The 24,145-nt window shown below is 53.2% G+C and overlaps 8 protein-coding genes across 8 annotated transcripts; 5 read left to right on the top strand and 3 right to left on the bottom strand.

Annotated features, from left to right (window-relative positions):
* Nucleotides 1–1,605: 1,605 nt before the first annotated feature.
* On the top strand, nt 1,606–2,136 carry RHO25_008552 (uncharacterized protein; the record flags this gene model as incomplete). Its single annotated transcript, XM_065603067.1, has 1 exon — nt 1,606–2,136. The coding sequence occupies one exon, from the start codon at nt 1,606–1,608 to the stop codon at nt 2,134–2,136; it is 531 nt and encodes a 176-aa protein (XP_065459139.1).
* An 827-nt stretch (nt 2,137–2,963) lies between these two features.
* Nucleotides 2,964–6,645, top strand: RHO25_008551 (uncharacterized protein; the record flags this gene model as incomplete). Its single annotated transcript, XM_023600687.2, has 3 exons — nt 2,964–5,961; nt 6,027–6,303; nt 6,357–6,645. The coding sequence occupies 3 exons, from the start codon at nt 2,964–2,966 to the stop codon at nt 6,643–6,645; spliced, it is 3,564 nt and encodes a 1,187-aa protein (XP_023449593.1).
* Nucleotides 6,646–8,313: 1,668 nt separating this feature from the next.
* Nucleotides 8,314–8,994, bottom strand: RHO25_008550 (uncharacterized protein; the record flags this gene model as incomplete). Its single annotated transcript, XM_023600685.1, has 1 exon — nt 8,314–8,994. One exon carries the CDS (start codon nt 8,992–8,994, stop codon nt 8,314–8,316), a length of 681 nt encoding a protein of 226 aa, XP_023449587.1.
* A 465-nt stretch (nt 8,995–9,459) lies between these two features.
* Nucleotides 9,460–11,068, bottom strand: RHO25_008549 (uncharacterized protein; the record flags this gene model as incomplete). Its single annotated transcript, XM_023600684.1, has 2 exons — nt 9,460–10,561; nt 10,611–11,068. 2 exons carry the CDS (start codon nt 11,066–11,068, stop codon nt 9,460–9,462), a joined length of 1,560 nt encoding a protein of 519 aa, XP_023449586.1.
* A 457-nt stretch (nt 11,069–11,525) lies between these two features.
* RHO25_008548 (uncharacterized protein) lies at nt 11,526–12,791 on the bottom strand (the record flags this gene model as incomplete). The annotated part of the gene is made up of 3 exons (XM_023600683.2): nt 11,526–12,265; nt 12,317–12,534; nt 12,589–12,791. 3 exons carry the CDS (start codon nt 12,789–12,791, stop codon nt 11,526–11,528), a joined length of 1,161 nt encoding a protein of 386 aa, XP_023449585.1.
* Nucleotides 12,792–13,513: 722 nt separating this feature from the next.
* On the top strand, nt 13,514–16,788 carry RHO25_008547 (uncharacterized protein; the record flags this gene model as incomplete). Its single annotated transcript, XM_023600682.2, has 2 exons — nt 13,514–13,722; nt 13,773–16,788. 2 exons carry the CDS (start codon nt 13,514–13,516, stop codon nt 16,786–16,788), a joined length of 3,225 nt encoding a protein of 1,074 aa, XP_023449592.1.
* A 1,198-nt stretch (nt 16,789–17,986) lies between these two features.
* On the top strand, nt 17,987–19,740 carry RHO25_008546 (uncharacterized protein; the record flags this gene model as incomplete). The annotated part of the gene is made up of 2 exons (XM_023600681.2): nt 17,987–18,967; nt 19,102–19,740. The coding sequence occupies 2 exons, from the start codon at nt 17,987–17,989 to the stop codon at nt 19,738–19,740; spliced, it is 1,620 nt and encodes a 539-aa protein (XP_023449591.1).
* Nucleotides 19,741–22,294: 2,554 nt separating this feature from the next.
* On the top strand, nt 22,295–23,952 carry RHO25_008545 (uncharacterized protein; the record flags this gene model as incomplete). The annotated part of the gene is made up of 2 exons (XM_023600680.1): nt 22,295–23,433; nt 23,490–23,952. The coding sequence occupies 2 exons, from the start codon at nt 22,295–22,297 to the stop codon at nt 23,950–23,952; spliced, it is 1,602 nt and encodes a 533-aa protein (XP_023449590.1).
* Between the last annotated feature and the right edge of the window lie 193 nt (nt 23,953–24,145).

Here is a 24,145-nt window from a genome sequence, read left to right as displayed (position 1 = left end):
TTCCAGGCCGCGCTGGCGATGGATGACCCCATCCTGCCTTTCCAATATTCAGGTTTGGAGGCCGTACCTTCAACACCTGTACGTGTGCAGGCGCCACATGTCGTTCGCACTGCGCCCTAGTGTTTCACCTCGAATCTTCACTCGAACTGTTGACGAGGCTCTTCGGTTAGCTCATGCCGAGGCAGATATTGTTGACCATGGGCTCCAGAAAATGTTAGTTGTGGGTACTTTCCCGTTGTTTCTCGCGTCCACAATTGCACATTGCAGATCGCGGCGCTCTTTCTCATGCTCGAGCATCGTCTGTTTGCCGATAGTGTAAACAGCTGGGCCTTGTGTTCCAAGGACGACGCAGCCGATAGACTGCAATCGGAGGTTGTCGTTGAGCAAAGGGCTATAGTAAGGAAGTTGGAATGGCAAGGTCAACCCGTCTTTAACGCGGGCCGAGCAACGTGGCTGCCAATCGGCTGTTCGTGACCGTGTTTCCATCACTGCACCCTGTAGGCTCTGCATCTTTTATCACCTTTTCTTCACTCGCGACTGCACGCGACGAATACATGCGACCGCACGCGCTGTTCCTTGCAGCCATGGCCCCCTCTTCACGGCATTTTACCCGATTATGGCCTCGAAGGCTTGGCTAAAGGTGGGGTGGTGGCGTCTAAGTGTCCGGCATTGGACGAGAGCAGGTACAGCATATACATCTGCTGCTGTCGCGTGGTATGGTGAGAGTACGCCACACGCTTTCAGCTTGACAAAATGCCCATCACAGAGATTGCGAGCTTTCCGGTGAAAGATGGAGTCAACACGGAAGCCTTGTTCGACAAAGCTTCTGGATCAGAGTTGTCTGTCCTCATGCAGGACTGGTCGAGAGAATTGCACAAACACAAAGGCTTGCATGGCGCGAAGCTGGGAATGAAAGTTGAGGATGCGAGTAGTCTGGTCGTTGTCATGGGTATGGTTCCTAGCCTTGTTCAGTGCATCTGACTAGAATGTAACTGACCCAGACGGAAAAAGACTGGGACGATATTCAGAGCCACTTCGCATGCCTTTCACATCCTCTGTTCCCACCGAAATTGGAAAAGCATACGGCTGTTTTGAGCGAGGAGTTAGGCGAACCAAAATCGGGATTGGGATGGTTGTCGCGGTCAAATAATATAAGAGAACCAGAAAAAGGATTGAAATGCTGCAATTGCTCGATTGCTGGCTTCAACTGATCGGTTCGCGCTGTGGATATCGCAGCTGCAATAGCGACTCCAATACAGTCGATAGTGAGCCGCGGAGGGAGACCTTGCGTTTCCTCTAGGTCTCCGAAGGCTGGCTGTGTCTGTTGTTCAATCGCGAATGACAGTTCACCCTTCAAACTGTGATGGTGGGTCTCTTACGATTTTCTGTTCGACCGAATCACCGGGTTGGGAATAAGGACGCCAAGACGGCATCATAGTGGACTGAGTTCGCACTCTACCAGTTGTAGTGATTGTGCATCTTGAGCATACCTTTGAGATCTGTCTCTCGCGATCAAATACCTGCACGTCTGCCCATCATCGACAGACGCGAGATTTCAGCATACACAGCTTCTCGCAATCGCGGACGAATACTAAAGCCAGGACCATGGCCAAAGAAGACAGGGGAGATCCGTCGCTGCCACGAAGATCGAATAGTGCACACAGCATGCCAATTCATAACCTTCGCAACGATGCGGCCTCGCTTCTGCGAGATATGGAACGACCGGGCAACCTCGATAAATGCTCGCACTGTCAGCAGATCCTGGACGAAACAGGCAGCTTGCGGGAGTTCCTCTTTCATTTCTTGAGCATGTTCAGCGTGGTGACAATCTTCGCTGGCTGGGCAATTCTGTTGGCTCTGTCTAGCGCCTATCCTGAATTCGCGTGCGAAAAGTTGGGATTTATGGAGCGCGCGTCGCAAAATATTCGACTTGGATGGATTGGAGCGGTGGGCATCAATATTTGGTTCACATTGAACTTGTACATCAACACTAGCTTGAGGCTGCGGCCATGGCTGAACTCCGATCGGCGCGCATCAGCGCAGGTTCTGATTCTGGTAATCCCGGTCGCCGGGCTGATCCTGGAACAGTACGTTGATGTGCCTCGAACCGTCCTCGACTGCTCAGGCGTGTGGTGATGGGAGATGGCAAGCAGAAGCGAGGTGAAGAAGAGTCGAAGTCTCGAAGAAGACGAGAAGAAGCCACCAGCCACGTGGTCGGCAGGACGATCGAAGCGACAAGGTTGATTTAGGCAGACGGAACGAGCCTCGTTGATTAGCGTTGTGCTAGTGCGAGCAGATCCTTGTTGGCGATTGGGACAGGTGCAGGCGAGCGTGGAGACGAGCGAGACATGTCGCGGACCGCAGATGGGGAAGGCGGAGAGAGCTGCACAGCATGCAGGACAGAGCGAGAAGATGGACTTCGGCTGATCGCAATCGTCGGGGAGACGGTGGGCTGATGCGAAGAGTGCGGCCGGGTTTGGCGCAGGTGCAGCGGTGCATCGCCAGACATTCCAGAAGCGAACAGCACAGGGTCCTGCACCCATTTCCAGCTGAAGCACTCACGTCCGGGTGCGACCAGTGCTCCTGTTCACTTCCCTCTCACTGTCTCACTGTCTCCATCGCCGTCACCTCCACCTGCCTCCCGCCGTTGCCCAGCCGTCGAGCTGCATATGCAACCTCGCGTGCTCCGAGCTGCCATCCGTTCTGCACAAGTCGAGCTCTGTCCTCCACCTAACGACCCGCTCCGCCCTGCGACTACACGATTCGACATGCGACTCCCGTGACGCCCGCTCTCATCAATCGATCTAGGCAGAACACGACGGCACGCACGCTGAACACGCAGCCCGCTCCGACGACGACGGCGCCAGAAGGACTGCACTTCATGTCACGACGACAGCCGCAACGAGGCCAACACCACCGGCGAGGCTCGCTGCAGCAGCGCGTGGGCTAGGCCGCGGTGAAATATGCGCATATCCATACGGCTGCAGTTGGGCGGCTTAATCCTGATCTCTTCCCTCGTCGGCCTGGCCGTCATCTCTGTCGCAGTATGGATCACAATTCACGACTTCGTGCTCGACCTCAGAGCCTCCCGCCTGGCACTGACGGCTGCGCTCAAGGCTGGCCAGCTGTCTAGCAACCTGGATGTCATGCAGACCGCAGCCAGCTTTGTGGCATCTCGCGTGCTGTTGCAGACCGCATTGCTTAGGTACTATGCTGATGGCAACAACACGTCCGAGAACTGGACTCGTGCCAGAGCAGACATGCGAGCTGCCGTAGGAGGCGGAGCTTCGTTAGGGCAACGCTTACTGCTGCAATCTCGATTGTACCCACGAGATGCCAATGGTGTCAACGGGCCGTATGCTCTGATGAACACCACCGCCACATCGGATATGCAAAGGATAGCTCTGCCCTATTCCTACACTAATGGATCGACAGTCTATCTGGGCGCCAACGACACAGAATCATCCTATCCACCCCACCTATACCCAAACTTGACCTATCTCGACAATGGTGCAGCACGGTACAACGACTTCGTGTTTACTCCCGAGCGTGCCTTATTACTGGGGCCATGGACCGTCAACGCTACTTTTTCTCTCCTCTCAATCACGATGCCTGTAACCAATAACAGCAATTCCAATGATTTGCTGGGATATGTGACACTGGTCATGGATGCGAGACTAGTGTCTCAAGTCATGGACTCTGCAGAAGGACTGGGCAAGACTGGAGAGACGCTACTGATCGGGCCAGCTGATTCGACAAACTTATTTCCCGCCGATGTCCATCTCGAGTCTGGTATTCCACCCGGACTGAACGTGCAATATGTGATGCCTCTGAATCAATCGTATAGCAGCCGACATCCCGGCCAGACGAGCAGTGGCACCAATCCTGCGTTCAGCGCTGGCGACTATCCAGCTCTGTCTCGAGCTCTCGCGCTCACCAACGGTACTGGAGCTTCAGGCGCCGAGCTGAGGGCGAGGAACGAGGCTGGCAAGAAAGTCAGCGTTGGCTTCGCCATGCCTGCCAACAATCTGGTGAACTGGACCATACTGCTTGAAATGTCACGAGACGAAGTGTGGCAACCCATCGACACCTTGCGAAAGGTCATACTCGCCTGTCTCTTCGCGACTGCTGGCTTAATGGCAATCATCGCCGCTCCACTCGCGCACTTCGCTGCGCAACCCATTTTACGTCTGCGAGAGGCAACACTGAGATCTGTCGATCCCCCTAGCACGGATGGACAATCAGATATGGACTCTCTTGGGTACCTGAGAGACGCAGCTGCTGATGGACATCAAGACACAACAGATCTGGACGAAGCGATCGCCAGGAAAGAGGGATTTCGAGACAGAGGTCTAAAGTCGCCTTTTGCTAGATGGACGCGCAGGTTCACCGAGGACTCCCAGTCTAAGCGTCTTGAGCGGAGGAAACGGAATTTCCGCATCCCTGGCCGTGTGAAGCAGCGCAAAGGCTGCATCAAGGACGAGCTGACCGACTTGACACACACCTTCAATGAGATGTCAGACGAGCTTATGATGCAGTATTCCAAATTGGAAGAGCGTGTGAGGCAGCGGACGGCCGAACTGGAGCTTAGCAAAAAGGCAGCCGAGGCTGCAAACGAGAGCAAGACGCTCTTCATCGCAAACATTAGCCATGAGCTCAAGACGCCGCTCAATGGCATTCTTGGCATGTGTGCTGTGTGCATGCAGGAAGATGATCCTCTTCGTCTGAAGCGATCGCTCGGCATCATCTATAAATCAGGTGATTTGCTGCTAAATCTCCTTACAGACCTTCTCACATTCAGCAAAAACCAGGTTGGCCAGCACTTGACGCTCGACGAAAAGGAGTTCCGCTTGCGCGATGTCAGTCTGCAGATTTTGGCCATTTTCGAGAAACAAGCCAAGGAAGGCCACATCGATCTCAAGGTGCAATTCGAAGGCATCCACGACATGGACAACGACAGTGCAGCTCCCGATCAGCTCTCCGGGTGTGGGCCAGGTGCCAGCGGACGCATGAGAGATATGATCTTGTGGGGCGACATTCATCGCATCCTCCAGGTTGTCATCAATCTCGTATCGAACAGTCTCAAGTTCACGCCCCCTGGAGGGACTGTAACACTCACGATTCGTGCCCTGCCAGAGCTGCCCGATATTGGTAGCCGTAAGACTTCTGTCAATTCCAGACAGTCTCTGCAGATTCCTCGGAAGAGGGATTCTGATCTGTCTATTTCAAAAGGTGGCACTCAAAGAAATTCGGACGCGTCAATGCAACGATTTGGCACCGCCAATGCCATTAATGTCCTGGACAAACCACATGCAATCGTGCACGTGGCGGAGCGAGCGCGGTCGCCTGCCTCTAAGAAGTACATCTCTTTCGAATTCGAAGTAACGGATACAGGTCCGGGCATCCCGCAGGACCTGCAGGATAAAATCTTCGAGCCTTTCGTGCAGGGTGATTTGGGTCTCAGCAAGAAATACGGCGGCACTGGCTTGGGCCTTTCAATCTGCTCGCAGCTGGCCAGTCTGATGAGAGGATCCATGAGTGTGCACAGCGAAATCGGTTCTGGCAGCACCTTCACGATGAAGATCCCATTGCGCCATGTCCAGACCCGCGCGGACAGTGCTGCCAGTTCTGCTCTGGGTCACGGCGAGGAAGTATGTGGGGCGAGTTCTTTCGATGCGGGCTCTCGCTCCGCTTCGCCGCAGCGTTCTCATGGCAGTGTGGAGTACGATCCCGAGGTCTCAAGTGTGAACGAGAGCACAAAACCTATGGCACATCCTCCTGGAGATATAAGCGCTCAGTCTCAACCCCGCCTTGTCGGTTTGAGTCAACCCTTTTTCGCATCGAACAAGACACTTGACGATACAGACGCACAAGGTGAAGCTATGCGACGAATGTCTGCTTCAGCGAGCAGGACCGGTAGGATTCGGGTGCTTGTGGCAGAAGACAACAAAGTCAATCAAGGTTTGTTGAGTCCGCTCGAGATGCGACGACATGTCTAAAGTCATTTGCTAACATAACATCACTAGAGGTCGTTCTGCGCATGCTCAAACTTGAAGACATTTATGATGTTGTAGTCGCCAAAGACGGTCAAGAAGCGCTGGACTTAGTCAAAGAGTCTATGTGCCCTGGGAGCCAAGCATTCAACCTCATCTTTATGGACGTACAGATGCCAAATGTGGATGGACTCACCAGCACGCGACTGATTCGCCAGATTGGGTACCAGGAACCAATTGTGGCCTTGACAGCATATGCGGAAGAGAACAACATCAAGGATTGCATGGACTCTGGCATGAATTATTTCCTGTAAGGTCCCAGACACTAGGGTGCCATAAGACGAAGTACTGACACTCAAACAGCTCAAAGCCAATTCGAAGACCACAGCTCAAGAAGGTGCTAAAGGAATATATCACGCCGATACCAGAGGAGCCCGAGGAGCAGATGACGCCGCCAGAGGAACGGCGGGGATCTCACAACACTACCATTGTGATGGTAAGCGGGCGAAACTCACAGGAGCTTGCGAGCCACGATGGCACTACAGCGAGCGCTAGTGCCACATTTGACACTACCGGGCGATCCTTCCATGCGTCAGCTCTCTCGCAGGACGCCCAGGACGACCGATCTGCCTCGCCGAGAACAGTCGTGTAGCCAGTCACAACCGACAGCAACCTGGGAACAGGGACTCGACGAGGTCTTGTAGCTGCTGGATCTCGCGATGCGAACCAACTACGACAACAGAACAGACGAGCGAGTGAAGGGAACCTGGTACCTTCCGCGAATAGAAAAGAGAAGAGCAATATGACAACGCGTTTCCGTGATGAGATCAATTTTTGTGCGAGCGTGGAGTTATGGGTGTCAAAACAGCGGGACGAAAAGAGGGATTTGCATTTGGCGAAGCCCACGAGACAGTGTGTCGATGATGGGGCATTTTCTCAGGCGTTTGTCATGACATGGCGTTGTTCATTTGCGCGTGGTTTCAAAAAAGGCGGAGTACATGTTTTGTCCTTGAGTTGGACTCTGTTCGTTTGATGACGGGCTATGTGTGTCGTACATAAAAATGCGCTGCCTATATATGTGCTCGCGGTCGAAGGCAGAACCGCATGAAGCGAAATGCATTGATGTGAAAGGAATATTTTGGTACAAAAAAGTGAACGCCAGATCGCAATATGCTGAGATGCATCTCCTCGCCACCTTCCTCGTAAGACTTTCAGTCATAACATGGCCACTTCTGTGACATGATTTTGATGTTGTGATGCAGATGACAGCTCTGCTTCAATCGCGTCCACTTCCATTTCTATGCCCTGTAACCCAACCATGAATTCCATCATCTGAGTATCCAAACCCTGGAGTGCGGAATCTAAATTCGAAATTACACTCTGAGTAACTCCGAGGGATGACATTTGAGTTCGGAGTTTGAGTTGGGAGATTGCTATATTTTGGAGAGAAGTGAGGTGGGAGTTGAGATTTTGAATCAGATGTCGGGCTTGGACGATGAATGTTTGGGGCTGTGTTGATGTCGGTAGGTGCGGTTCTAGGGAGGATAAATTTTGGCTGGCGATGAAGGCTGTGAGGCTTGTGTAGAGAGCTTGGAGTCTTTGTTGTTGGTGTTGTTGCCCGAAGTATTGGTGATGATGTTGTTGTCCGGGTAATGGGTATTCATCGGCTCCGTTCATGAATTCGTCCTGATGGAGAGGTGGGGTTGGAAGTTGTTGGGTGAATGGTTGGGTGAGCTCTTCGTTGTGGTTTGACATTGCGGAGTCATTTCGGTCGTGAGAGTTTTGTTCTTCTTCATATTTCAAAGTGTTGTTGTGGTTGGAGAAGTTGTTCTGGCTCTCAATGTGGGGTTGCGACGCCGTAGTCCCTCGACGCTTCAAAGTGGGTCTGTCGTCGGCGTAGAAGCCATTGAGAGTCACGTCTTCAGTTTTCCTCTTGCCAATTAACGACATGGTACTCCACGATATCGATCTGCTCTCTCCAATTGTGTGCAGTGGTTCATCAATGGGAAACAAAGAAGACCAACAAATTGTTGGATCTTGATATCCGCAATCACGCAATCTCGCCGAGGTGGCGGGGAAGGACAGGGTGAAAGGGCCGAGATCGCTGCAGGGAAAGTCACATTTTCTTGGGAGCGATTGCAACTAACATTCATCTCTCGTGCATGTACATGCATTTGTACAGTGCAACATTGTTCGCAGGTTACAGTATGCCGTTTCCCCCATCAAGTCCAATTCGCCTGCCGAACACATCTGCCTTGTTTGCGTGAGCAATCATCATCAGCACAGCTTCTCCGTATTTGTCCTCCTGTCCACTTTGAAATCACCAAAACTTGTATCCGAAGAGCCAGAGCCAGAACAATAAGACCTTGTGCTCCAGAACGACCTGCGCGAAGATGGTTATGACGGGCATAGAGATCGCGCAAAGGAGCACAGCTGTGATGCACAGGAGAATTGGGTAGTCGGCAAGTATTTCTATGAGTCTTGCAAGTAGGCCGTTGACGGTGACTGGCCCTTGGATGCCAACCTCCACCTTGCCAGGCTCGTCGGCCCTCGTCTCAACCTTCCGATTGCCAGTAGCAGCAAGCTTAAGTAGATGCTTGTGCTGCAGAGGATGGCCGGGCAGAGGTGAGATCTCAGGAGCAGCTTTGCATCGTGAGTACGGGGCAGGCTGGCGATCTGAGATCATGATCTCGGGAGCAGTCTTGCCACAGGAGTGCGGAGCTGGACGTCGATCCGAGATGGATAACTCATGAGATGGCAGAGTGCCCTTGTTGTCCGCGTCTTCATCGTTCTCAGAGAAGTCTTCTGTGTCCGACTCTTCGCCGGAAGGCAAGGTAGTGCTCGTCTTAATGTGCATCTTGTGCACCTTGGTCTTGCGCTCCCTGTGCTCTGTTTGTGGCTCATCTGCCGGCACTCGACCAGAGCGAGACTTCTGAGCAGGAAGTCGCTGTGTCTGGAGTGAAGGGTCGCTGGAAGGTTTGGCGTGCTTCTGGCGAGACATGGCAACTCCCTTGGATTGCGACTGAGGTTTTGTGGGGGTGGTGGTTTCGACGTTGCTGCGGCGGACCGAGTGGAGAGGTTGGCTTCGGTAATGCCAGTGCAGCAACTTTGGCGAGAAGAGTTGTGTCGTGGCAGCAGAACATTTAGAGAGCGCTGTTGCCTGGTGGTGACTGCTTGCGTCGCAAGCAAGTGCTGTTCTTGAGGCAAGTGCGCCCAACTTCCTTCTTTCCGCTGACCGGACCTCAGCAACGACCACATTTCGAGGAAGTTGATCTTCCAGACGATCTTCCTCTGCATACGCAAACGGGCTTCACGCGACAGTGTGGACATTTGGCTGCTCCAGAACAATGCTGAGCCCGATCGAGTGGGTGGTGGTCAATGTCGTGCTAAAATTCAACCAGACTGGTACGCAAGAGCCGCAGAGAGCTAGCAGTGAGGTGAAATTGCGATGCTCAGCTGTATAGGCTCACTTCGCCAGGTCCTCACTGCTCCACCACGAATCCGGGGCGACTTCGATCGTCAAAGACTCGTCTTCATTCAGCGAGCACTTCCAAAGCCTTTCATGTTGTCCAAAATGACAGTCTTCTATGAATGGCCAATTCTTCAGCTCCCGAGGAAGATCTTCGAGCTCAATCTGAATCGCTTCCATGACTTTCCTCATGACCGGTCCAGCAACTGAGGGTGATGATATAGCACCGCGATCGGCTGCCTCACACGCAGCGAATGTGGCAGCGACCCACAGTAGCGAGTGCATGTCGGCATTTCCTCTCTCGATCCACTGCCTTAGGATATCTGGGATGCTGGTGAGCAATTTGAGACCTCGCTCGAGCACGCATGCGCGCGTAGCTTGTTGTATTGGAGTCCAGAAACGACAGAGAATCCATAGATTGAGCTGAATAGTGAGCAAAAGCAGCTCTGTGCATGTTGCATCAGATCCATCACTTGACTCGTGTCGGGCAAGCCGCGGATGGTAGAAGCGTATGAGATATTCCAGCTCGTAAATGTGTCCAAATGGCGGATCTCGTGTTTCTTTGAGGTATGGCCAGGCCAAGAACAACTGGAACAGCTTTGTAAACAAATCACAGATCTGTGCTTTCCCAAACTCAGCATCACTGCAAGATGGACTAGCTACAGTGCAAGCGTTCGCCAATCGCTTCACCGTCGCACCATTATTGATCTGCCAGTCTGGGATCGAGGCCCGATAGGTCTTCGGGATGTAGAGATCGAATAGAGGTAATTGGTTCAAGTTGAGAGCTAGTCGAAGATCGAGCCACGCAATGATGAGCCATTGGTGAACAGATAGCCGCTCCAGTGCCTTGATAGCTCTCAGCACGTGAATGTGTATTCCAGCAGCATGGAACTCCGCGTCTTGCAAGTGGCTGAAGGCAAGAATAGCTACTGCAACTAGGGTGCCACTGTCGATCGCAGCCCCGTAGGTGTCGACTTGTTTTTGTATCTGCTTGATCAACTGGCCTTTCTGGTGCAAGTAGGGTTTTTGACGGGCTGCGTTGCCTCCAGCTATTTGGGCTTCCTTGCGGTATGCATACATGGCTGCAGCGCAAAGATGACTAGGAACGAGTCAGTTGGCTACTGTGTACTGGACTTGTGACGGCTTACACTTCATGAGACCTAGCTTGATGCCACTGCATCTCGATAAAGTGATGTCTGGCGACATCAAAACCTTTGGTGCCATCGGCCTTGTCCTCATAGAAAAACCATTGCCACACGTGCACGACATCTCGTACACTTTCGTAGGGAGATGCAGGCATGAGCATGGAGCTCACGTCGCTAGTCGCGTATTGTTGCCTGCAAGTCGCCGTCCGACTAGGCGTCCTGCTGGCCTTGATCTTCGCTGGGCCCAGACAAGACATCAGACCTAAACCTTGACCTTGCTTGACCACGGGCTGGTTTCCTCCATCCCGTATCGAAGCTTTATGATTCCTCATGACATGCCGTTTTCGCAGAGCTTTAGACTGCTTCGGCGCCTTGCCGTTCTGCTCATCGCAGACAACGAACATGAAGCCGGGCGGGTCTTCTGTGTCATCCTCGAAGTTTTCGTGTATGAAAGTGGCCATCGTATTCCTTTCGGAGAATGTCGTGGGCAAATGCGATCATTCTGCTGGGCAAGGCGAGTCTTTTGGTCTTGAAGAGCACTGATTTGGCTGTAGGTGTCTAGAAATGGAGTCCAGCTTCAGTTGGCTGTTGATCTTTACCAGAAGAGGGCATAGGTACACAATTGCGGTTAGTGTGCTGTATCCGGCGTCAGTCAATCCTGCGAGCTGCACTCCAGCTTACCTGTCACGGGGCGAGACTGGATATGAGACTGTGCCGATCCAAGGCGACAATAATCACAATTCGTATGCCTGGAAAAGATTATGGCCAGACAAGACCAAGCATTCCGAATTACTTTACAGTCTCATCCGTGCAAGCGAAACCAACACGGACGAATCTCATTGATAGTACCATGGCATGACCAAGCGATCTCAGAGAACATGGGCCATTGCATTTATTGAGTCGGAAATGCGACATCGACTATTGCTTCTCATGTCCCTCCAGACCTGACGTGTCAGCAATCCTGAAAACGTATTTCACAGCACTCGCCTTCCCTTGTTTCAGATTGCTCAGCGCAGTCTCCACACCCTGTAGGCCACCGGGCACGACCTCTTGAGGATGAGCTTTGAACCAGCCTTCCTCCAGCCCTTTTGCGAGGTAGCGGAAGTACACATGCCCAAAGTCTTTCAGATCATCTGGGAAGCCGTGAACACTTCCCACAGTTGTCAAAGACTGCCTGATCTTGCCCGGCAAATCGTATTTCTTGCCAGGCAGAACGAATGTGACTCGACCAGTTTCCTGGTCCAAGACATGACCAAGATTCTCTACACTTCCCTTTTCTGAGACAGCATCGAACGCGTATTCTATTTTGCCTCCGTGCTTGTCCGCTGCAGCCTTTAATGCTTTTACAACGGCTTCGTTGCCGTCCCGATAATCGACGATTGTATCACCTTTACTTTGATCGATGAAGCTCTCCACGTGCGGTATGCCTTTGCCGGCTACGCATATCAAAGGATGAATGTTGGCTCGGAGAGCTAGCTGCAGAGCATAGGAGCCCACGGCGGAAGCTGCTCCGTATATGATAAGAGGCGTGGGAGGACGAGAGTCGTTCGAGGCTTTATTGCTGGCGGCCGAGGGAGGAGTGAAGGGCGATGGCAGCTGAAGCCGGGCGAAGAGTCCGACGGCTGCAGTCAAGGCTGCGAGTGGGATCGCGGCACCAGCTGGGCGAGAAGGTGAGCATTGAATGTTTGGTATGTAGCATTCGGACGTACCTTGGAAAGAGATGTTGGCTGGAAGGTGTGCTGTTGTCGCAGACCAGGAAAGAGCATACTCCGCGTAACTGCCCCCAGGCTTCATCATCTCGTGGAAGGCAAACACTCTGTCGCCAGGTTTGAACTCGGATACATGCTCGCCGACTTCGTGGACGATTCCTGCAATGTCGTCGCCTTGGTTTACAGGTTCCGCGTCGGGCATGAACTGTGGTCGTTTCCTGATGTGCAATTGATTAATATGTTACCTACGCTGTTCTCTGCTGTATACCAACCAGTCTTTGGGATTTGAGCCACTGTAGATGACCTTTGTCACGACCTGATATGGCCCTGGCTTTGGTATGGGCACATCCCGTATTGTGACCTTTGGGCCTTTGGCTACAACGGCCTCTTTCATGGTTCCACTTGACGCGCTGCGCGTCTGGGCGGTAATCTGGGAGAGTCTTCGGGAGGCAGACATGCGGAAGGCACTGAGCATGATCGAAAGAAGTTTAGATTGTGCCGTCCATCCGATCTATACTGCGACTTCGACTCGGCGAAGCTGACATTGGGGGTGTACCTCTCGTGGATGCATCCCGCGTCCGCATTGCATCATCAGGATGTGGCCGAGGTCTGCGGGGATTCATGGCATCAATCGTTGTGTTGTGCTTCATCACAGTTTCATCTTTGTGCTTCGCTGGCTGTCGCCCTCGCAACTCGATGCATCTGAGTGCGTGGCATCGCACAACAACATTGCCACCGCTAGCTAGAACGATGAGAGCATAAGCAGCAAGGGCCAGAAAAGCTGTTGGTCGGCCGCACTGAGGAAGAGTATGAGCCGCGCTCGAGTGATGCCGGCACGAGGAGCAACAAGCTGAGGTTCCGTGATCGTACTGGCGTTGCCTCCTTCGACTCTGTCAAGGAGTCAAGCGACGGACTCTTGTTCCTTTTAGTCCTGTCCTGTTCTGCTGGGTGAACATTAATGCGTGTCTTATTATGCAAGCTTGGCAGCGGGCCGCGCGAAGCGAAAGATGTTGCTGCGGCAACCACGAGTTTGAAGCAGGAGCTGCCGAAGCTGGAACACGGACATTCAATCCCGCATATCTCGATTGTCCGACCTCCGTACTGCCATCGCTCCGATATCCACCAACGCCGGACACGAGAGACGAGCCTTCTGGATGTGCGTGAAGCCCTACACGCGCTTGTGAACTACAGCAACCAATGGCCGCCGCGCTCCCAGTTGACGGCGCGTCAAGCATCAGTGTCGCTGTGCGAGTGCGGCCTTTCACTATCCAGGAAGCTGCACAATTGACGAGAAACGATGATGGCCCTCTATTCCTCGGCGATGGCTCAATGGCTGCTGTGCCAAAGCCACGAGTTGGCGGAAAGGGCATTCGTCCTGTGATCAAGGTCATGGACGAGAAGTGCTTGTAAGTTTCTCCAAACATCTGAATGCTCCAACTGCTGATCGAGAGCGCAGAGTATTCGACCCACCCGAGGAGCACTCGGTGCAACGATTCGGCCGTGCGATGCTCCCCCAGGGGAAGCGTTCCAAGGATCAGACATTCGCCTTCGACCGAGTCTTCGACGAGCACACCACACAATGCGACGTCTACGCAGCGACAACTCAGCCACTCCTGGATCAGGTGCTCGACGGTTACAACGCGACAGTGTTCGCGTATGGTGCAACTGGCTGTGGAAAGACTCATACCATTACTGGAACAGTCCAGTCACCTGGTATCATATTCATGACAATGCAGGAACTATTCGAGCGTGTACAGGAGCTGAGGGAAACCAAGGAGGTGGACGTAACCCTTTCATACCTCGAGATCTACAACGAGGCCATTCGAGATCTTCTCGCGCCCCCAGGTTCGAGCGGCAAGCAAGGACTGATGCTCCGGGAGGACTCGCATCAGGCAGTATCCGTGGCCGGCCTCACCTCCAACAAGCCACAATCTGTCCAGGAAGTCATGGACATGGTCATACAGGGCAATGGGCAACGCACACAATCGCCAACAGAAGCGAATGCTACATCCTCTCGATCTCACGCGGTGCTGCAGGTCAATGTCGCATTGAAAGATCGTAACGCTGCCGTCAACGAACCCGTGACATTTGCAACACTCTCGATTATCGACCTGGCGGGCTCAGAGCGGGCTTCAGTCACAAAGAACAAGGGCGAACGTCTGCTCGAAGGCGCGAACATCAACAAATCTCTACTTGCGCTTGGATCTTGTATCAACGCGTTATGCGATCCGCGAAAGAAGAACCACGTGCCTTACCGGAACTCGAAGTTGACACGATTGCTGAAGTTCAGTCTGGGCGGAAACTGCCGCACAGTCATGATCGTGTGTGTGTCGCCGAGCAGTGCGCACTTCGACGAAACACAAAATACTCTACGATACGCCAACAGAGCCAAGAACATCCAGACGAAGAGCGTGCGGAATGTGTACAATGTCGACCGGCACGTCAAGGACTACCTCAAGAAGATTGATGAACAAATGCTTCTTATCAAGGAGCTCCAGGCACAGCTTCAGGACTACGAAAAGCAAGCTTTTGCGAAATTCAAGAAAGCGGAGTCGAAGTTCGATGGGGTTCTCAAAGACAGCATTGAACGTGTACGACTCGCATACGACCACTCCGCTTCGGAGCGAAAGGAGAGAATCAACACGACATTACGTTTACGGCAAACCGAGCGGCGCATTGGCGCTATCAGTGGCTGGGTTGGTGCATTTGACCAGGTCTGCGAAACTCGAGAAGAAGAGGAGCCAGCTGCTGCGATGGTAGCCATGAGGAAGACCGCTACTGGTATATTGGCGGAATTGGAGCACAGCCGACAACATCATCACCAAAAGTTGGGCAAGATAAACTGGACCCGCTCGATCGATATAGCACTTCAGGATGGGCTTCGTCAATTGGAAAGCAACGAGAGTTTTACTGCTGATTGTGCAGAGGCATCGAGTTTGTTGAAGGAAGTGGAGCTTCTGAAGAACCGAGCTGACATCGAGATGAACGCCATTGTCTTGGACGCCGAGAAGGCGGGCGAGTCGGGTCTCATGAATGTGATGCTCACAACTCATTTTGAGACCATCGCCATTGTCAATCAGCTCGCACAGATGACAGAAGAGGAGGCAGTGCAAGCAGGCCGCGACATCTTGGGCAAGCTTTTGCAAGCATGCACCGACGCCGTCGGCCAAGTCATCAAGCCAGACGGCGGGCTACAAATTACGGCAGCTGTAGCGCCCAGCCGCTCTGGGACACCGCGTAAGCAGAAGTCGTTGATCGGCCCGTCGCCCATGAAGAGCAAGATCAGGCACTCGGTATCGAGTCGCGCCTCGCTCTCATCGCAACCGCAGCCAGTTTTGCCTGCCCCTGCTGCATCGGCGATACCCGCGCATATCACTGCTGAAATGTCCACCATTTCCCCACACGACGGCTCAAGCCCTGCCCGAGGCACAACGGCGAGCCCGAGGAGACATGTCAAAAAGCTCGGAGGTTTGGCACGTAAAGGAGTTGCTTTCGGATCGGGAACTCCCAGAAAGAGGTCGCCTCAAAAGAAGCGTGGCGTGAGATGGAGAGATGAAGGTGCCGAGGATGGATCCACACCTGGCGCACTGGTCGAGTTTCAACCTACCCCGAAGATGCCCGCTCCTACGCCTCATTCTTTCAACAACGATGACAGCTTGACTATTGAGCCACCCAGGTTCACCTCCGAGATCGATGCCAACGATGCAGATCCCGAATCGAGCCCCCTTCCACTTCCTCCAACACAAAGCAGCGAAATTCGAAAGACTCCAGCGGGCACTGGTCGATTCGCGATTGGGGCTTTGACGAAGGGGGGCAAATTGGGGTCTGATTCGCCGACGCTGATGCCGCCCCCAAAATTCTCGACGAGTATGGGCTCCTTTTCCAGCGACGATGAGTCTAGTCCGTTACGCGAACTTGGCAATCGTGCTCCCCACAGCAGCTCTTTGCGCACTGTTAACAATACTTCAGACCAAAGCGATGCATCTTTCTCTACCGGTGGATCCGATGCCGAGCAGTCTTTCACGGATCGCGAAGCGTCGCAACAGATTCGCGCAGCAATGGCGAAAAAGAGGCGATCCTCCATGGGGACTCGCAACTCCATCGGAGGTGCCGCCTCCCGTCAACGGGCGAGCGACCGCGCACAACGCCGTCGCAGCCCGACTGCTGCTCAATTTGCTGTTGGCTCGCCCCCATCCGATTCTTCTTTCTCGGCATCGCATGCTCGTCGCATAGGTGCCTCGCGGGAATCAACTGGCCACAGCAACGTGTTATCGCCACGTACTGGGTCCGTCGTGAAAAATAATGGTCCACCAGCTGTAAGAGCTGCGCAGCCACTTCGCGTGCGTCAGAGTATGATTGATATCAACCATACGCCACGCGAGACTCCAACAGGTCCTAATGGCCGGCCTCACTCGCGCGTAAGCAGCGTGGTACCCGGGAGTGCTGGAGGCTCCAAGCCGGTCTGGCGCTGATTGAGATTTCTGAGATTGTGTGTGCACAGGATCTGGCTGTCTTGTGAATAAGGCGTTGGAGATTTGGTGTCTGCATAGCAAAACGGACTAGTACGCCTCAAGGCGGAACGTCAATAATGAATTGGGCGGAGTGATTTTTTGGAGTTTTGGGATGACGGCCGCTGCGTCCACTTTGCGACCTTGAGCGGTGAGAAGCGTTCAAGCGCCACATTGTTTTGCCGTTGAAGTGCTGATTGGAGAAACCACGGCGCCTTTTCTCGTAGTCTGTACTATATCGTGAAGAACGGTACTTCGCAGTACGTTTGCATTGTTTTGTTGCCAGACTACTGTGAGCAAGGTCGATGGCTGCTCGTAGGATTCATCCCGACGTGATCAAAAGTCGTGCATCCGAAGGTGCATGTGCCGGTGGATCAGCACCCATTTGGGTCACTAGGCTCGATTTCCCTTCTTCACCGCCATCGCAGCTGCTTTCTGTCTTTTCTCCAGGATTGAATGATCCAGGAAGACGGAAGGTGTACTTGAAGAGTCGAATTCTTTGATCTTCTCTTCACGTTTTCTTTGATTCTTGCTTTTGCTTGGAGGCAGCTCGAATAATATGTCGCCTGCCTGGATAACTTTGTGAGAGTGAGCCTGCTGTTTCGGACGCTGGAGCGTTAATTTTCGTGATGCTTGTCCTGGCTGAGACATTGTTGTGAGAACGGGAAGGAGATGAGGTTGGAATTGTACACGGGATGTGAATGTAATGTAGAAGTGGGAATGACGTCGGATGGAGATGCGGATCCGAAGGAGAGGAATGAACGGTAAGTTCTGAAACGCAACTTCAGCGAGCTTTTCTCCTTGTCCACTTATTTCAGTATGTATTGTATCTCCTTCATTTGGGCAAGGTTAGGGCTTACTTGTTCACTTGCATAAATTTGTTGCCTCCGAGGAGAGTAAGGACACCACCTTGTTGCCAAGCCGGGTGCTCTGTTTGTCCGGATCGTAACCCACTGCTCTTGGAGGTCTAGCCTGACGCCCTTTGTCGAAGATTTTGCATTGACTGCGAGCGCCACAATTGGGATTGTGGATTAAAATCGTAAAGATGTCTACGCGAGATACGTGCTCTTGCGATCGTTGCCTCACTAATCTTTCACCTGGCGTGACCCCGTTTCCATCGCTCTTTCCGTGCCGCTGATGACTACACAAGACTAGGAACAAGATGGCGACTCAGACGATCACCGAGCTGGAGCTCCAGACCTGCTCCGTCACGGCCCCAAAGACCACTCAAGTGGGCACTGCTCCAGGACGGCCACTTTCGGACGCGACACCGCCGTCATCAAGTACTCCTTCCTCCGCCAGTATCGTTGAGGAGGCCTATCCACATCTGGCAAAATCTCGAGCTTGGATTGTCATCACACAACTCTGCGGCATCAACTTCGTCTCCAGCTTCAGCAATGGCCTGGTGTCGATTGGTCTGCCAACCATGGCCACGGCGATCAACATTCCTAACAATTTACTTCTTTGGCCCAGCTCCGCATTTTACCTCACGATGGGCTCTTGTCTCCTGATTGCAGGGAGCGTGGCAGATGTCATTGGCCCACGAAGAGTCAACATACCAGGCGCTCTTCTCACAGCCGTAATGATTCTTGCCTCAGGTTTCGCGAAAGACGCAATTACCCTGATCATGCTGCGGGCGATCCAGGGCATCGCAAACGCAATGGTTGTCCCGACTGCCATTTCGATTGTCTCCAATAATGTCGAAGAAGGCACTGCCAGGAACATTGGCTTCGCGTCTATTTTTCTCTCTATGCCTTTGGGATTCGCGGTCGGTATGATAGTCGGCGGCCTTTTCGTAAGCACCGTCGGTTGGGAAGTCGGATTCTATACCGGCGGCGGCACTGGACTCTTGCTGGTCGTGGTCGCCATGTGGGCACTGCCGAAGGATGCCAAATTAGGGCCGCTTACGACAACATTGAAGAGACTTGCTGTGGAGATCGATTGGGTAGGCGCCGCAATAGCAAGTGCTTCTATTGCTTTGCTGTCGTACGTCCTCGCGATGCTGTCAGCCGACACAGCGCACATCAAAGAGCCCAGCAACATTGCTCTACTTGTTGTCAGTCTGTTACTACTGCCTGCATTTGCCATGTGGATGGAGTTTCAGGTAAAGCGAGGCCGACCAGCACTCATCCCCAACCAGCTTGTAAGTCACATCGCCGCAACGGCTTCCTTGTTTGCAGCCCCACGGCAAGACGACTTAATGTCGGCAGTCGTCCACTTCACCAGTAAATCTCCGCGATCAATAGAGACACATGCTGACTTTGCATCACCGTTAAGTGGAAAAATATTCCCTTTACCAGCGTCTGTCTGATGATTCTACTCTGCAACGCAGTTGTAAATTGTATGGAGCTCTACAGCAGCTTGTTCTTCCAAGAAGTTCAGTTGCTTTCCGCCATCGAGACCGCAATTCGAATTCTCCCGCAGGTTCTCGTCGGAGCAATATTGAGCTTACTGGCTGGCGTTCTCGTGAATCGAGTGCATGTCATGGCTTCGATCATGATCTCATCCGTTTTAGCCGCTGGGTCACCACTTCTCATGGCAGTCATCGATCCATCGCGGAGCTACTGGATCATGGCATTTTGGGCTCAATTACTTGCACCCTTCGGTGTGGACGTGCTCTTCACGGTTGGCACTTTGGTCGTCAGTGAGGCATTTCCACGCAAAACGCAGGCCCTTGCAGGTGCCGTTTTCAACACATTTGCGCAAGTGGGGACTTCGATTGGTCTGTGCATCACTTCTGTTATCTCATTGAGCGTTACGGAGCAATCGTCCGTCCCCAATAAAGAGAGCCCTCAAGCTTTAATGCAAGGTTACAGGGCTGCTTTTTGGGCTCTGTTTGCCTGGATGATCGCAGCTTGTGTCATCGGAATGTTTGGGCTGAGGACTGTAGGGAAAGTCGGCATCAAGAGGGAATAACGCTGTAGATTGTTCATCACACTTCTAGGTGGTGCCTATGGAGCGCCTGCGGTCTGCCAGCATCACTAATTGAGTCTTTCCATACAGGATTATTAATCGAAACTGATGCATGCCATCTTTGCACGGCCTGCTGAAGAACAATACCAGAGACCATCGGAAACCATGGATCGCACGTCCACTCTGCGAGCCGTTCCTGAGATGAGCGGCACGCCTCGACTTGCATTTTTGCAATTTGGATCCTGGACCGCACATCTCAGGTTGTTTTCATGCTTGTATTCAATAGTGCAAAAGCATCGTCGATATTCTGGAAGCTGTAGCAAGAAGCGTCCGAGAGCTCTGCAATTAGGGCTGTAGCTGGGAATCCGTCGTGCATCATGCCATTGCAGCTCCCGTTCTCTACTGCTCGCACTCCTGGCCTCATGTGGAAAAGCCGAGTGGAGAAGTTTTTCAGCATCTGCCCACGACCTGACAGTTGGCACTTGGCAGGCAGGCCAGCTCTGAAGTCTGACCAAAGTAGCGGGTCACACATGAGAAGCCCGCTGGTCTGAGGCCAGCAGCCCTTCCCGATGCTCGCGCGCCTGCCGCGGCGGCTCATACTGTCTAGCTCAATACCTGCGGAAGGCTTCCGTCTCCGGATTGGTGCGGCCATACTTTGCTGGCCGCCACATCTTGTTGCGGAGACTGCGCTGGGTGGTTTGTTGCGATGACGGGACGATTATCGAAAGACTGCTTTTTGGCGGGCGTTGCTCAACTTGTTGGTTGTGTGCCTTCTGTAGGAATCTCGCTTGATACGCAGGGAGGCGCAGATGTTGCTTTGTTGTTTTCGGGCTTGAACGATCTGGGAGTGAGAGCAAAAATGGGATTTCCTGCCCAAACCGGAACTCGTATTCTCGTGACCTCTGCTTTGTCTTGCGTTCGTGCTGCGTAGGGAGTCTTGTCACCGCCTTGCGACTCCATCATTCCTCTTGCTTTGAGGAAGTTCGACATGGCCATCGTGCTTCTGTAGCCGTAGGTAAGAATTTATACATTCTGCGAGATGGTATCTCGTATCCATGTCGTATCATTCCCAGGTAGGGCGGCGTTGGCGGCAACCGGATAAAAAGGATAGAGAACGATTTCATGGGATGTCTAAGCATTTCCGTAGTTGTCTCGATTTGGGTTCGTTCATAACATTTTCTGGTTGGGTATATCCTTGTTCTGCTGTCTGCTTCTGAATCGTGCACACGGCATAGACCGTTTCTGCATGATGCGGTGCCGAAGGAACGCTATTCAAATGCCGGTACTCGTGGTCGTGACTTCGCAAACAACTGCTCGGTGAGATGGGACCGTCTTGACAGGAAACGCTCTGGGCATATCGTTGGAACGAGTTCTCGGTCGTAGTCTAGATCGGCGAGGGTCTCGCGACCTATGTATGGCTAAGCATTTTGCACTAATGAGGTTCGCAGCGGCACTGGCTCGAGCTCCATCTTAAGAGTGGGACATCAGGATGCTCCTGATGTTGTAGAACGCAGCGATCGGCGAGGTGAACACTGCAGATACGAAAAGACTGTAAATGCCTGGAAATTAGCTGGACAAAAGTTCAGCTCAGGCCCAGCCGCTTCGAACCGAGAGCTGATGAGTGACTAACAAAGTTTTGGGGGCGGAAGAAAAGCTTCAATCTTGTTGCGGTTGACAGCGAGGAGGTTGTATTCATCATACCGGGTTGCGTTGCTCGTGACATCGTGAGGACGGGAAATCAGAAACTAGTGCGGCAGCGGTGCCTCTCGATTCGAACACGGCAAGAATCTTTCCGATTGCTCCGGCTCATCGTGACAGTACCATTCATTCAGTAGTTCCTGCGCTGAGGTCCATCTCTGAGACTCATCAGATCGTCTTGGCATGTGCGCTCCGACCCTCGTCGCTCGTCGGAGAACGCTCCCAAAGCCTGTATCAAAAAGACCAGCCTTCCCAAAGTTTGAGCGAGCGCCGATGATCACGTTATGAACCCTGCTGTGACCGTCTGCCCGATAGGTGCCACGAGCACGTTTCGCGATGCGGCAAAGTTGTCACAATTTTGGGAAAATTTGGTGAGCGCGCACACAGCCGCCCGTGGTAGCCTCGCAGTAGAGATCAGAGATTGGTGGCTCGCGCAGGAGAATATGTTCCCGGCAGTAAGGTTGACGTTTCAACAGGTCTGACAAGACTATTGCTGTTCCAGTGAAGTGGTTTGCAGGGATGATCAAGGTTTGCTGCACACCCTGGGCGTGTGTCACCTTTTGATGACATTCGCTATTGCGCAAAGCCAGATTCTCTGCTGGTAGTGCAGGATAGTCGCCCGGTCAGACTTACCAATAATGTAGATACGCTTCCGGTATCCTCGGACCAGCTCAAGCAATGCCTACATGCTCTCCCGTCTGATCATCAGTCTCGACCCTTCTCGTGAACGGCAGGGAGCCGCACAGGCAAACACAGGCGCAACGCACCAATGCATCTCGACAGCATGCCATCTCAGCCATCATCACACCAGGCAGATCTGGCATAACGACGTCGGGGCCCGTTAGTGCCGCCCGGCACGATGGTACGAGATGCTGCCTCCACTGCGGGAAAAGTGCCGGCCGGAAAGCGTAGCGTGATCGTATTGAATCCTATGCGAAGACCGTCATTGACAACGCGCTCAAAGTTTGATCCGGAACTAGAGGACATAGAGGAGCCCCCAGAGAGCGATGACCCAGCAGTCATACGAAGGATCGTACGAAGACAGGCTGCTCTGGCATCCGCAGGCCGGCGCAAGGCCACCTTAGCAGCGATACACCAGAAGCGCTCCACGAGAAGACTGCAGCATCCAGGACACGCTCTCTCATCGATACCATACAGCACGGCGTACGATGGGTCGACACACCCATCAGAGGTCCTTCCAAGCCCAGGTGCGCTTGCAATCGCCAATGAACGTTTTGACCCCTTCGCGAACCAGGCTGTCGACTTCGATGCCATCAAAGACTCCGGTATGCTCCACTCGCTGTTCAACGTCTTCATGGCCCATGTTGCACCATTGCTGGATCTAAGATTGCCAACCCAAGAGGATCGTAGACTTGGACGTCGCTACTCGTGGCAGAAAGAACTTCCACAGATGGCGCTTGCCAGCCCGCCGTGCTTTTGGGCGGTGATGCTCGCTGCATCAGGTCAGATGGATTCTGTGGCAAATAACAGCCCGGCCAAGTCCATGTTGACCTTGAAGTTCCGACACATGACAATTCGGAGCATAAACAAACGACTCGATGCTTCCTCCACGGGGTTTAGAAACGATTTCGGGCTGCTCATCGGGATTGCGATACTCGGCAGCTGGGAACATTGGTGGGGTTCACCAGAAGCATGTCGAGCTCATTGTGATGGCCTCCGCATGTTACGACAACACTTCAAAGATTCAGAGCAGCCCCACGACCTGTTCGCGCAAGTGATGACGTTCGCTAATACCTTTGGCTCTAAAGATTACACAGAGCCCCAGGAGCCCAAGTACGCACAACCGCTCCCGCAGATCGTTGAATCGCGAGTGGACATGAACAGTGGCTTCGAGTGGACTGCAAGTAGAGTGTATCTGGACCAGCGGTTGGTGCGCAGTATATGCAGCTGTTTGGAGATTGAGAAGATGCACTCAGGCACTGAGCGGGCCCAGATAATTCGCGAGCTCGCGTCGGTTATACTGAGCTTCAATACCAAGTGAGAGCCGCCTGATATGTCGTGAGTTCCTGGGAAAACCGCTGACGAGAACGCAGGCCACGGCTCAAAACCGTCTTCACCGAGAACGACTGGTCTCGTGACCAAGACGGCGATCGTCTCAACCTCGAAATGCACATTATCCTGCAAGCCGCTGGGGTGAGCCTGCTCAATTTTCTGGCTGGCAGCGCGAAAGAAGCAGGAACCGAGGACGTCGACGTGATCGGAATGTGCGAAGAAGTGTCCGACCTGGGGCGAAGCGTGGTCTGCTTGCCATTGTATGACCAAGTCTTGCTCTGGGCGCTCGTCACAGTTCTCGCGCTGAGCCATCAAGCCCCTGCACAAGGCATAGAGATCATCCGCACGGCAGCACACCGTTTGCAGATGCAACACTTCGTGCCGAATGATCTCGAGACGTACATGGGAGCCTTCGTGTTTCTCCGGAGCGCTCGCGATGATTACTCTCGCTTCTGCACAGCTATCCAGACATCGCCCGTTCCGATCACTGTTCCAGGGTCATAGGTCTGTATTGACTGGATCAGTCTCAAGCCCAGCCAGAACGAGGAGTCCAGGAAGTGACAATGGCACGAACGCCGGGACGCGTCGAAGTATGTGGACCCATGGCAGAGGAACTCTGTCCCGCCACGGTCAGCTATGTCGAAGTCGACCTGCAGTCTGCGCCGTCCAGTGATGCCGGAACCAGGTGCGCGTCCGC

This window comes from Cercospora beticola, chromosome 5, assembly GCF_033473495.1.
Source record: "Cercospora beticola chromosome 5, complete sequence".
Lineage (NCBI taxonomy): Eukaryota > Fungi > Ascomycota > Dothideomycetes > Mycosphaerellales > Mycosphaerellaceae > Cercospora > Cercospora beticola.
The sequence above is the reverse complement of the archived record's forward strand: the minus strand, read 5'-3'. Positions and strand labels throughout refer to the sequence as shown.